At 49.6% G+C, this 13,250-nt stretch overlaps 1 protein-coding gene across 10 annotated transcripts in view; it reads right to left on the bottom strand.

Annotated features, from left to right (window-relative positions):
• The window catches only part of NAV2 (neuron navigator 2), a 637,654-nt gene that overhangs the window by 26,989 nt on the left and 597,415 nt on the right, over nucleotides 1-13,250 (bottom strand). For all 10 annotated transcript variants that reach the window (XM_088458930.1, XM_088458933.1, XM_088458923.1 and 7 more), the window contains 3 exons: nucleotides 12,747-12,895; nucleotides 5,129-5,301; nucleotides 3,571-3,724 (listed from right to left, as the gene is read on the bottom strand). In XM_088458930.1, coding sequence (XP_088315056.1) covers nucleotides 3,571-3,724; nucleotides 5,129-5,301; nucleotides 12,747-12,895 — 476 coding nt within the window. The remainder of the gene's footprint in view (nucleotides 1-3,570; nucleotides 3,725-5,128; nucleotides 5,302-12,746; nucleotides 12,896-13,250) is intronic.

Below are 13,250 nucleotides of genomic sequence, written 5' to 3'. Positions count from 1 at the left end.
CACAGGAACAATCACACGCACAAGTGCACACACACAGGAACAATCACACGCACAGGAACAATCACACACACAAGTGCACACACACACATAAACAATCACACGCACAAGTGCACACACACACATGAACAATCACACGCACAAGTGCACGCACACAGGAACAATCACACGCACAAGTGCACACACACACAGGAACAATCACACGCACAAGTGCACACACACACAGGAACAATCACACGCACAGGAACAATCACACGCACAAGTGCACACACACAGGAACAATCACACGCACAAGTGCACACACACAGGAACAATCACACGCACAAGTGCACACACACACATGAACAATCACACGCACAAGTGCACACACACAGGAACAATCACACGCACAAGTGCACACACACAGGAACAATCACACACACAAGTGCACACACACACATGAACAATCACACGCACAAGTGCACACACACACATGAACAATCACACGCACAAGTGCACGCACACAGGAACAATCACACGCACAAGTGCACACACACACAGGAACAATCACACGCACAAGTGCACACACAGGAACAATCACACGCACAAGTGCACACACAGGAACAATCACACGCACAAGTGCACACACACATGAACAATCACACGCACAAGTGCACACACACAGGAACAATCACTCGCACAAGTGCACACACACAGGAACAATCACACGCACAAGTGCACACACACAGGAACAATCACACGCACAAGTGCACGCACACAGGAACAATCACACGCACAAGTGCACACACACAGGAACAATCACACGCACAAGTGCACACACACAGGAACAATCACACGCACAAGTGCACACACACAGGAACAATCACACGCACAGGAACAATCACACACACAAGTGCACACACACAGGAACAATCACACGCACAAGTGCAAACACACAGGAACAAACACACGCACAAGTGCACACACACAGGAACAATCACACGCACAAGTGCACACACAGGAACAATCACACGCACAAGTGCACACACACAGGAACAATCACACGCACAAGTGCAAACACACAGGAACAATCACACGCACAAGTGCACACACACAGGAACAATCACACGCACAAGTGCACACACACAGGAACAATCACACGCACAAGTGCACACACACAGGAACAATCACACGCACAAGTGCACACACACAGGAACAATCACACGCACAAGTGCACACACACAGGAACAATCACTCGCACAAGTGCACACACACAGGAACAATCACACGCACAAGTGCACACACACAGGAACAATCACACGCACAAGTGCACACACACAGGAACAATCACACGCACAAGTGCACACACACAGGAACAATCACACGCACAAGTGCACACACACACATGAACAATCACACGCACAAGTGCACACACACACAGGAACAATCACACGCACAAGTGCACACACACACATGAACAATCACATGCACAAGTGCACACACACACAGGAACAATCACACGCACAGGAACAATCACACGCACAAGTGCACACACACAGGAACAATCACACGCACAAGTGCACACACACAGGAACAATCACACGCACAAGTGCACACACACACATGAACAATCACATGCACAAGTGCACACACACAGGAACAATCACACGCACAAGTGCACACACACACAGGAACAATCACACGCACAAGTGCACACACACAGGAACAATCACACGCACAGGAACAATCACACACACAAGTGCACACACACACATAAACAATCACACGCACAAGTGCACACACACACATGAACAATCACACGCACAAGTGCACGCACACAGGAACAATCACACGCACAAGTGCACACACACACAGGAACAATCACACGCACAAGTGCACACACACACAGGAACAATCACACGCACAGGAACAATCACACGCACAAGTGCACACACACAGGAACAATCACACGCACAAGTGCACACACACAGGAACAATCACACGCACAAGTGCACACACACACATGAACAATCACACGCACAAGTGCACACACACAGGAACAATCACACGCACAAGTGCACACACACACAGGAACAATCACACGCACAAGTGCACACACACAGGAACAATCACACACACAAGTGCACACACACACATGAACAATCACACGCACAAGTGCACACACACACATGAACAATCACACGCACAAGTGCACGCACACAGGAACAATCACACGCACAAGTGCACGCACACAGGAACAATCACACGCACAAGTGCACACACACAGGAACAATCACACGCACAAGTGCACGCACACAGGAACAATCACACGCACAAGTGCACACACACAGGAACAATCACACGCACAAGTGCACACACACAGGAACAATCACACGCACAAGTGCACACACACAGGAACAATCACACGCACAAGTGCACACACACAGGAACAATCACACGCACAAGTGCACGCACACAGGAACAATCACACGCACAAGTGCACACACACAGGAACAATCACACGCACAAGTGCACACACACAGGAACAATCACACGCACAAGTGCACACACACAGGAACAATCACACGCACAGGAACAATCACACACACAAGTGCACACACACAGGAACAATCACACGCACAAGTGCACACACACAGGAACAATCACACGCACAAGTGCACACACACAGGAACAATCACACACACAAGTGCACACACACAGGAACAATCACACGCACAAGTGCAAACACACAGGAACAACCACACGCACAAGTGCAAACACACAGGAACAACCACACGCACAAGTGCAAACACACAGGAACAACCACACGCACATGTGCACACACACAGGAACAACCACACGCACAAGTGACACACACAGGAACAATCACACGCACAAGTGACACACACAGGAACAATCACACGCACAAGTGCAAACACACAGGAACAATCACACGCACAAGTGCACACACACAGGAACAATCACACGCACAAGTGCACACACACAGGAACAATCACACGCACAAGTGCACACACTCAGGAACAATCACACGCACAAGTGCACACACACAGGAACAATCACACGCACAAGTGCACACACACAGGAACAATCACACGCACAAGTGCACACACACAGGAACAATCACACGCACAAGTGCACACACACAGGAACAATCACTCGCACAAGTGCACACACACAGGAACAATCACACGCACAAGTGCACACACACAGGAACAATCACACGCACAAGTGCACACACACAGGAACAATCACACGCACAAGTGCACACACACAGGAACAATCACACACACAAGTGCACACACACAGGAACAATCACACGCACAAGTGCACACACACAGGAACAATCACACGCACAAGTGCACACACACAGGAACAATCACACGCACAAGTGCACACACACAGGAACAATCACACGCACAAGTGCACACACACAGGAATAACTGGGAAAGTTAATGGAAATTCTGGAAATAAAATCCACCATGTGGTGAGCAGCGGTACTGCAGCTTCCACATCTGCCCCCACAGAAGCAGCTCCCCTGCAGTGTGCAGGGCATATGGTGTAACAGCACAGTACCTGCATTCTGTTCATGGCCTCTCTGAGGGTGTCTAGCTGATGTGCTGAGCTCAGCGCTTCCAATCGGATGTCAGTCAGCTTCATCTCTTTGTCACGGAGCTCGTTGCGCAGCTGCAAGACGCTGTCTGCCTCGTTCTCTGTGCAGTCAGACAGTCTACGAGGGAAGGTAAAACATAATCGGATCATACGCTGTGCGCTCCAGGTGTTTATCACCTTGTGTCCTCAGATAAAGGCCGGCCAGGAGATCCTGGCAGCGAGACCGCGCTGTACATCCAATATACATTCCCTGAAGCTTACACCATCCCCCCCCTGATATCCTGTCTCGCTGCCAGGATTGTCTCCAAGCTCACACGGTTATTACAGGATTTACTGTCAGCGATTTAATATCAATAATGTGATAATAAAAAAAAATTTAATTAAAAAAACATATTTCAAACCTGCCACAAGTTACTGTAACGTTTCTGGATAGGACAATAATACAGAAGTCTATAATAATATTTCCTGACCCCGGTCTGTACACAAGAGTCGCCGTACGCTGGGAGCAGCCATATTTATTGTCTACCACACAATGGCTGCTTGCCCTGACCCGAGCATGTGGATTTCTATACGTAACATGTGATTATTTAATTGGTGCGTAACCTGTCATTTATCAATGAATGAATCGTCAGCCCTGGTTTTGGGCTCCGTCCTGTACTGCAGATCGCTGGAGACGGTAACGATCGGCTGCAGAATATTCTGTAAAACTCAATTTACCAAGAAGTGTAATCTTCCACAATATTACACAGCATATAAAGCATCACAGGGAACAATCCACGTCTATTGTACCTAAGGTGGAGAGACACTCAGCAAGAGGGCGTCCTGGGGGATTCAGTATGATTGCGGCCGTCGGTTCAAATCCCGACAGTGGCATCCCGTCACCAGTGAAAATCCGATCGTCTGTAAGTATTTTCTACCCCCTAAACCCCACCCCCCAAAGTGCCTAACCCTAATCCCCCCTCTAAGTGCCTAAACCTAACCCTCCTTCCCTGCCGCCTAAACCTAAGTCCACCAGGGGGGGTGCCTAACCCTAACCTCCTCCCGGGGGTGCCTAACCCTTCCTTCCACTAGCCTAACCCAAAACTCCAGGGGGGGTGCCTTACCTTAAGTCACCCAAGGGAACCCTAAACCTAACCCCCCCCCCGCAGCTGTCCACGCCCGGCTTACCTTCGATCGGTAAGCCGAGTGTCAGGCTCCCGGCGTAGCTAAATTGACAGGCGTCTGGATTTCGACGCCTGTCATTTAACCCCTTGCCGGGATTAGACAGTCGGGAATCCGTCCGTCGGCTTCCCGACTGCCTCCCGACCTGGGTTACTTCTATGGTCGTCATTTTATGAGCATGTTTTATTTATATTTTATTTATTTTTTAAATCACACTACTGTAACCCTGATGCACAACGTCAGTCATTCCCATCAGTATCGGCTCAGGGCATGCGATAACTGCCGACACCTCTGAAAGCCGGTATATAGGTGGTTGCAGTGAGGTAGGTATAGCAGTGAATATTAGGGAGTAATCACTTACAGAGAGCTGGAGAGGGACCCCCGCATGAGGGGCGTAGACAGTAACGAGCTGTTGTGCAGTAACTTTGGTGAAGAAGGCAGGGAGGAATCCGTCATTTCCTCAATATCAGAGTGAGAGGACGCGGATTTGGGGGACTTCTTTTTGCCGAATGCTTGTTTGAAGGAACTTCTCAGCTGTAAGGAAAGGACAGAGGCGGTCAGGGAGCAGTGACACAGAGACAGGGGACACACAGACAGTCGCTGGGAGAAGCGGATGAGCCGCGCTGGTGGAATGAGACAAATGGGTGATCAGCTAATGGAAGGCATGATAGTATGGATGACAGGAGAGTGACAGGTGCAGGCCTTACCTCGTTCACCTAGGACAGGACACGAAAGCAAAACGGGGACAGGAGGGAGAGAGGCGGCAGGGAAAAACAAAAACAAAAAAAAAGACATTTTAACAGACAGGAAAATGCTTCTATGCCAAAGACAAACATGAGCAGAACAAAGACAGACTCCTGGGCACCCTAACAAGAGTAATGCAGAGTAACATGAGCAGAACGAGGACAGACTCCTGGGCACCCTAACAAGAGTAAAGCAGAGTAACATGAGCAGAACAAAGACAGACTCCTGGGCACCCTAACAAGAGTAATGCAGAGTAACATGAGCAGAACGAGGACAGACTCCTGGGCACCCTAACAAGAGTAATGCAGAGTAACATGAGCAGAACGGGGACAGACTCCTGGGCACCCTAACAAGAGTAATGCAGAGTAACATGAGCAGAACGGGGACAGACTCCTGGGCAGCCTAACAAGAGTAATGCAGAGTAACATGAGCAGAACAAAGACAGACTCCTGGGCAGCCTAACAAGAGTAATGCAGAGTAACATGAGCAGAACAAAGACAGACTCCTGGGCAGCCTAACAAGAGTAATGCAGAGTAACATGAGTAGAACAGAGACAGACTCCTAGGCACCCTAACAAGAGTAATGCAGAGTAACATGAGCAGAACGAGGACAGACTCAAGGGCACCCTAACAAGAGTAATGCAGAGTAACATGAGCAGAACAAAGACAGACTCCTGGGCAGCCTAACAAGAGTAATGCAGAGTAACATGAGCAGAACAAAGACAGACTCCTGGGCAGCCTAACAAGAGTAATGCAGAGTAACATGAGTAGAACAGAGACAGACTCCTAGGCACCCTAACAAGAGTAATGCAGAGTAACATGAGCAGAACGAGGACAGACTCAAGGGCACCCTAACAAGAGTAATGCAGAGTAACATGAGCAGAACGGGGACAGACTCCTGAGCAGCCTAACAAGAGTAATGCAGAGTAACATGAGCAGAACGGGGACAGACTCCTGAGCAGCCTAACAAGAGTAATGCAGAGTAACATGAGCAGAACGGGGACAGACTCCTGGGCACCCTAACAAGAGTAATGCAGAGTAACATGAGCAGAACGGGGACAGACTCCTGGGCACCCTAACAAGAGTAATGCAGAGTAACATGAGCAGAACGGGGACAGACTCCTGGGCAGCCTAACAAGAGTAATGCAGAGTAACATGAGCAGAACGAGGACAGACTCAAGGGCACCCTAACAAGAGTAATGCAGAGTAACATGAGCAGAACGGCGACAGACTCCTGGGCAGCCTAACAAGAGTAATGCAGAGTAACATGAGTAGAACAGAGACAGACTCCTAGGCACCCTAACAAGAGTAATGCAGAGTAACATGAGCAGAACGGGGAGAGACTCCTGGGCACCCTAACAAGAGTAATGCAGAGTAACAAGAGCAGAACGGGGAGAGACTCCTGGGCACCCTAACAAGAGTAATGCAGAGTAACATGAGCAGAACAGGGAGAGACTCCAGGGCACCCTAACAAGAGTAATGCAGAGTAACATGAGCAGAACGAGGACAGACTCCTGGGCACCCTAACAAGAGTAATGCAGAGTAACATGAGCAGAACAGTGAGAGACTCCAGGGCACCCTAACAAGAGTAATGCAGAGTAACATGAGCAGAACAAAGACAGACTCCTGGGCACCCTAACAAGAGTAATGCAGAGTAACATGAGCAGAACAGGGAGAGACTCCTGGGCAGCCTAACAAGAGTAATGCAGAGTAACATGAGCAGAACAGGGAGAGACTCCTGGGCAGCCTAACAAGAGTAATGCAGTGTAACATGAGCAGAACGGGGACAGACTCCTGGGCAGCCTAACTAGAGTAATGCAGAGTAACATGAGCAGAACGAGGACAGACTCCTGGGCAGCCTAACAAGAGTAATGCAGAGTAACATGAGCAGAACAGGGAGAGACTCCTGGGCAGCCTAACAAGAGTAATGCAGAGTAACATGAGCAGAACAAAGACAGACTCCTGGGCAGCCTAACTAGAGTAATGCAGAGTAACATGAGCAGAACAAAGACAGACTCCTGGGCAGCCTAACTAGAGTAATGCAGAGTAACATGAGCAGAACAGGGAGAGACTCCAGGGCACCCTAACAAGAGTAATGCAGAGTAACATGAGCAGAACAAAGACAGACTCCTGGGCAGCCTAACTAGAGTAATGCAGAGTAACATGAGCAGAACAGGGAGAGACTCCAGGGCACCCTAACAAGAGTAATACAGAGTAACATGAGCAGAACAGAGACAGACTCCTGGGCAGCCTAACAAGAGTAATGCAGAGTAACATGAGCAGAACAGGGAGAGACTCCTGGGCAGCCTAACAAGAGTAATGCAGAGTAACATGAGCAGAACGGGGAGAGACTCCTGGGCAGCCTAACAAGAGTAATGCAGAGTAACATGAGCAGAACAGAGAGAGACTCCTGGGCACCCTAACAAGAGTAATGCAGAGTAACATGAGCAGAACAGGGAGAGACTCCTGGGAAGCCTAACAAGAGTAATGCAGAGTAACATGAGCAGTACGAGGACAGACTCCAGGGCAGCCTAACAAGAGTAATGCAGAGTAACATGAGCAGAACGGGGAGAGACTCCTGGGCACCCTAACAAGAGTAATACAGAGTAACATGAGCAGAACGGGGAGAGACTCCTGGGCACCCTAACAAGAGTAATGCAGAGTAACATGAGCAGAACGGAAAGAGGCTCCTGGGCAGCCTAACAAGAGTAATGCAGAGTAACATGAGCAGAACGGGGACAGACTCCTGAGCAGCCTAACAAGAGTAATGCAGAGTAACATGAGCAAAACAAAGACAGACTCCTGGGCACCCTAACAAGAGTAATGCAGAGTAACATGAGCAGAACAAAGACAGACTCCTGGGCAGCCTAACTAGAGTAATGCAGAGTAACATGAGCAGAACAGGGAGAGACTCCAGGGCACCCTAACAAGAGTAATGCAGAGTAACATGAGCAGAACGGGGAGAGACTGCTGTGCAGCCTAACAAGAGTAATGCAGAGTAACATGAGCTGAACAGGGAGAGACTCCAGGGCACCCTAACAAGAGTAATGCAGAGTAACATGAGCAGAACGGGGAGAGACTCCTGGACAGCCTAACAAGAGTAATGCAGAGTAACATGAGCAGAACAGGGAGAGACTCCAGGGCACCCTAACAAGAGTAATGCAGAGTAACATGAGCAGAACAGGGAGAAACTCCAGGGCAGCTTAACAAGAGTAATGCAGAGTAACATGAGCAGAACGGGGAAAGACTCCTGGGCACACTAACAAGAGTAATGCAGAGTAACATGAGCAGAACGGGGACAGACTCCTGGGCACCCTAACAAGAGTAATGCAGAGTAACATGAGCAGAAAAGGGAGAGACTCCTGGGCAGCCTAACAAGAGTAATGCAGAGTAACATGAGCAGAACGGGGAGAGACTCCTGGGCACCCTAACATTAGTAATGCAGAGTAACATGAGCAGAACGGAAAGAGGCTCCTGGGCAGCCTAACAAGAGTAATGCAGAGTAACATGAGCAGAACGGGGAGAGACTGCTGTGCAGCCTAACAAGAGTAATGCAGAGTAACATGAGCTGAACAGGGAGAGACTCCAGGGCACCCTAACAAGAGTAATGCAGAGTAACATGAGCAGAACGGGGAGAGACTCCTGGGCAGCCTAACAAGAGTAATGCAGAGTAACATGAGCAGAACAAAGACAGACTCCTGGGCACCCTAACAAGAGTAATGCAGAGTAACATGAGCAGAACAAAGACAGACTCCTGGGCACCCTAACAAGAGTAATGCAGAGTAACATGAGCAGAACAGGGAGAGACTCCTGGGCAGCCTAACAAGAGTAATGCAGAGTAACATGAGCAGAACAGGGAGAGACTCCTGGGCAGCCTAACAAGAGTAATGCAGTGTAACATGAGCAGAACGGGGACAGACTCCTGGGCAGCCTAACTAGAGTAATGCAGAGTAACATGAGCAGAACAGGGAGAGACTCCAGGGCACCCTAACAAGAGTAATGCAGAGTAACATGAGCAGAACGGGGAGAGACTCCTGGGCAGCCTAACAAGAGTAATGCAGAGTAACATGAGCAGAACAAAGACAGACTCCTGGGCAGCCTAACAAGAGTAATGCAGAGTAACATGAGCAGAACAAAGACAGACTCCTGGGCAGCCTAACTAGAGTAATGCAGAGTAACATGAGCAGAACAAAGACAGACTCCTGGGCAGCCTAACTAGAGTAATGCAGAGTAACATGAGCAGAACAGGGAGAGACTCCAGGGCACCCTAACAAGAGTAATGCAGAGTAACATGAGCAGAACAAAGACAGACTCCTGGGCAGCCTAACTAGAGTAATGCAGAGTAACATGAGCAGAACAGGGAGAGACTCCAGGGCACCCTAACAAGAGTAATGCAGAGTAACATGAGCAGAACAAAGACAGACTCCTGGGCAGCCTAACTAGAGTAATGCAGAGTAACATGAGCAGAACAGGGAGAGACTCCAGGGCAGCCTAACAAGAGTAATGCAGAGTAACATGAGCAGAACAGGGAGAGACTCCTGGGCACCCTAACAAGAGTAATGCAGAGTAACATGAGCAGAACGGGGAGAGACTCCTGGGCACCCTAACAAGAGTAATGCAGAGTAACATGAGCAGAACAGGGAGAGACTCCAGGGCAGCCTAACAAGAGTAATGCAGAGTAACATGAGCAGAACAAAGACAGACTCCTGGGCAGCCTAACTAGAGTAATGCAGAGTAACATGAGCAGAACAAAGACAGACTCCTGGGCAGCCTAACAAGAGTAATGCAGAGTAACATGAGCAGAACAGGGAGAGACTCCAGGGCAGCCTAACAAGAGTAATGCAGAGTAACATGAGCAGAACAGGGAGAGACTCCTGGGCACCCTAACAAGAGTAATGCAGAGTAACATGAGCAGAACGGGGAAAGACTCCTGGGCACCCTAACAAGAGTAATGCAGAGTAACATGAGCAGAACGGGGACAGACTCCTGGGCACCCTAACAAGAGTAATGCAGAGTAACATGAGCAGAAAAGGGAGAGACTCCTGGGCAGCCTAACAAGAGTAATGCAGAGTAACATGAGCAGAACGGGGAGAGACTCCTGGGCACCCTAACAAGAGTAATGCAGAGTAACATGAGCAGAACGGGGACAGAATTACGGTTACCGGCCACAGAACACGTACACACCGAATTCGGGTTACCAGCCATAGATCACATACATACCCAATTCCGGTTACCGGCCACAAACCACGTACATACCCAATTCCGGTTACCGGCCACAGACCACGTACATACCCAATTTCGGTTACCGGCCACAGACCACGTACATACCCAATTTCGGTTACCGGCCACAGACCACGTACATACCCAATTCCGGTTACCGGCCACAGAACACGTACATACCCAATTCCGGTTACCGGCCACAGACCACGTACATACCCAATTCCGGTTACCGGCCACAGACCACGTACATACACAATTCCGGTTACTGGCCACAGAACACGTACATACCCAATTCCAGTTACCGGCCACAGACCACGTACATACACAATTCCGGTTACCGGCCACAGAACACGTACATACCCAATTCCGGTTACCGGCCACAGACCACGTACATACACAATTCCGGTTACCAGCCACAGACCACGTACATACACAATTCCGGTTACCGGCCACAGAACACGTACATACCCAATTACGGTTACCGGCCACAGAACACGTACACACCGAATTCGGGTTACCAGCCATAGATCACATACATACCCAATTCCGGTTACCGGCCACAGACCACGTACATACCCAATTCCGGTTACCGGCCACAGACCACGTACATACCCAATTTCGGTTACCGGCCACAGACCACGTACATACCCAATTCCGGTTACCGGCCACAGAACACGTACATACCCAATTCCGGTTACCGGCCACAGACCACGTACATACCCAATTCCGGTTACCGGCCACAGACCACGTACATACACAATTCCGGTTACTGGCCACAGAACACGTACATACCCAATTCCAGTTACCGGCCACAGACCACGTACATACACAATTCCGGTTACCGGCCACAGACCACGTACATACCCAATTCCGGTTACCGGCCACAGACCACGTACATACACAATTCCGGTTACCAGCCACAGACCACGTACATACACAATTCCGGTTACCGGCCACAGAACACGTACATACCCAATTCCGGTTACTGGCCACAGAACACGTATATACACAATTCCGGTTACCGGGCACAGAACACATACATACCCAATTCCGGTTACCGACCACAGACCACGTACATACCCAATTCCGGTTACCGGCCACAGACCACGTACATACCCAATTCCAGTTACCGGCCACAGACCACATACATACCCAATTCCGGTTACTGGCCACAGACCACGTACAGACCCAATTCCAGTTACCGGCCACAGACCACGTACATACCCAATTCCAGTTACCGGCCACAGACCACGTACATACACAATTCCGGTTACCGGCCACAGAACACGTACATACCCAATTCCGGTTACCGGCCACAGAACACGTACATACCCAATTCCGGTTACCGGCCACAGACCACGTACATACCCAATTCCGGTTACCGGCCACAGACCACGTACATACACAATTCCGGTTACCGGCCACAGACCACGTACATACACAATTCCGGTTACCGGCCACAGACCACGTACATACCCAATTCCGGTTACCGGCCACAGACCACGTACATACACAATTCCGGTTACCAGCCACAGACCACGTACATACACAATTCCGGTTACCGGCCACAGAACACGTACATACCCAAAACCGGTTACTGGCCACAGAACACGTATATACCCAATTCCGGTTACCGACCACAGAACACGTACATACCCAATTCCGGTTACCGGCCACAGACCACGTACATACCCAATTCCAGTTACCGGCCACAGACCACATACATACCCAATTCCGGTTACTGGCCACAGACCACGTACATACCCAATTCCAGTTACCGGCCACAGACCACGTACATACCCAATTCCAGTTACCGGCCACAGACCACGTACATACCCAATTCCGGTTACTGGCCACAGAACACGTATATACACAATTCCGGTTACCGGGCACAGAACACATACATACCCAATTCCGGTTACCGACCACAGACCACGTACATACCCAATTCCGGTTACCGGCCACAGACCACGTACATACACAATTCCGGTTACCGGCCACAGACCACGTACATACCCAATTCTTCCTGTTCTTCTTCTTCTTGGAATCACTTTCCACGTTGCTGCCCACGCTGGAGTGGCTGGTGGCGCTGTTAACACTGGAGACGCTGTCAGATGAGTGTTGTCGCCGGATACGTAAGTCAGCTGACTGGGCTGTCCCGTTTCCTGTGCGATTAAATATCGTTAGATTTCTGCAGTAAATGAAGAGACAATGCAGTAATTCCATAATCTGACACAAGACCAGCATGACTGTTAATCGGCTGCTGTGAATCTACAAGTGCTATGCTGAGACATGTAGTGCCACCTAAGCTGCAGATGGATAATAAATGTAATAGCGCCACCTGCAGGCAATAAGAAGCACTATACGTTCTGTGAGGCCACGCCCTTGCACCACGTGTATATTCTGTAATGTATGTATAATATAGAACACGTCAGTTCCCATAAGAGTACGGTGACTCCCAGATGAACGCTGGGCACAGCTGTGTCCCATGTAACTGGGTTCTAGCAGCAGATAATCAGA

The sequence above is a fragment of the Taudactylus pleione genome, unplaced genomic scaffold (assembly GCF_031769625.1).
Source record: "Taudactylus pleione unplaced genomic scaffold, aTauple2 ptg000875l, whole genome shotgun sequence".
Lineage (NCBI taxonomy): Eukaryota > Metazoa > Chordata > Amphibia > Anura > Myobatrachidae > Taudactylus > Taudactylus pleione.
Note: the sequence above shows the minus strand (reverse complement) of the source record. Positions and strands in the feature narration are given on the sequence as shown.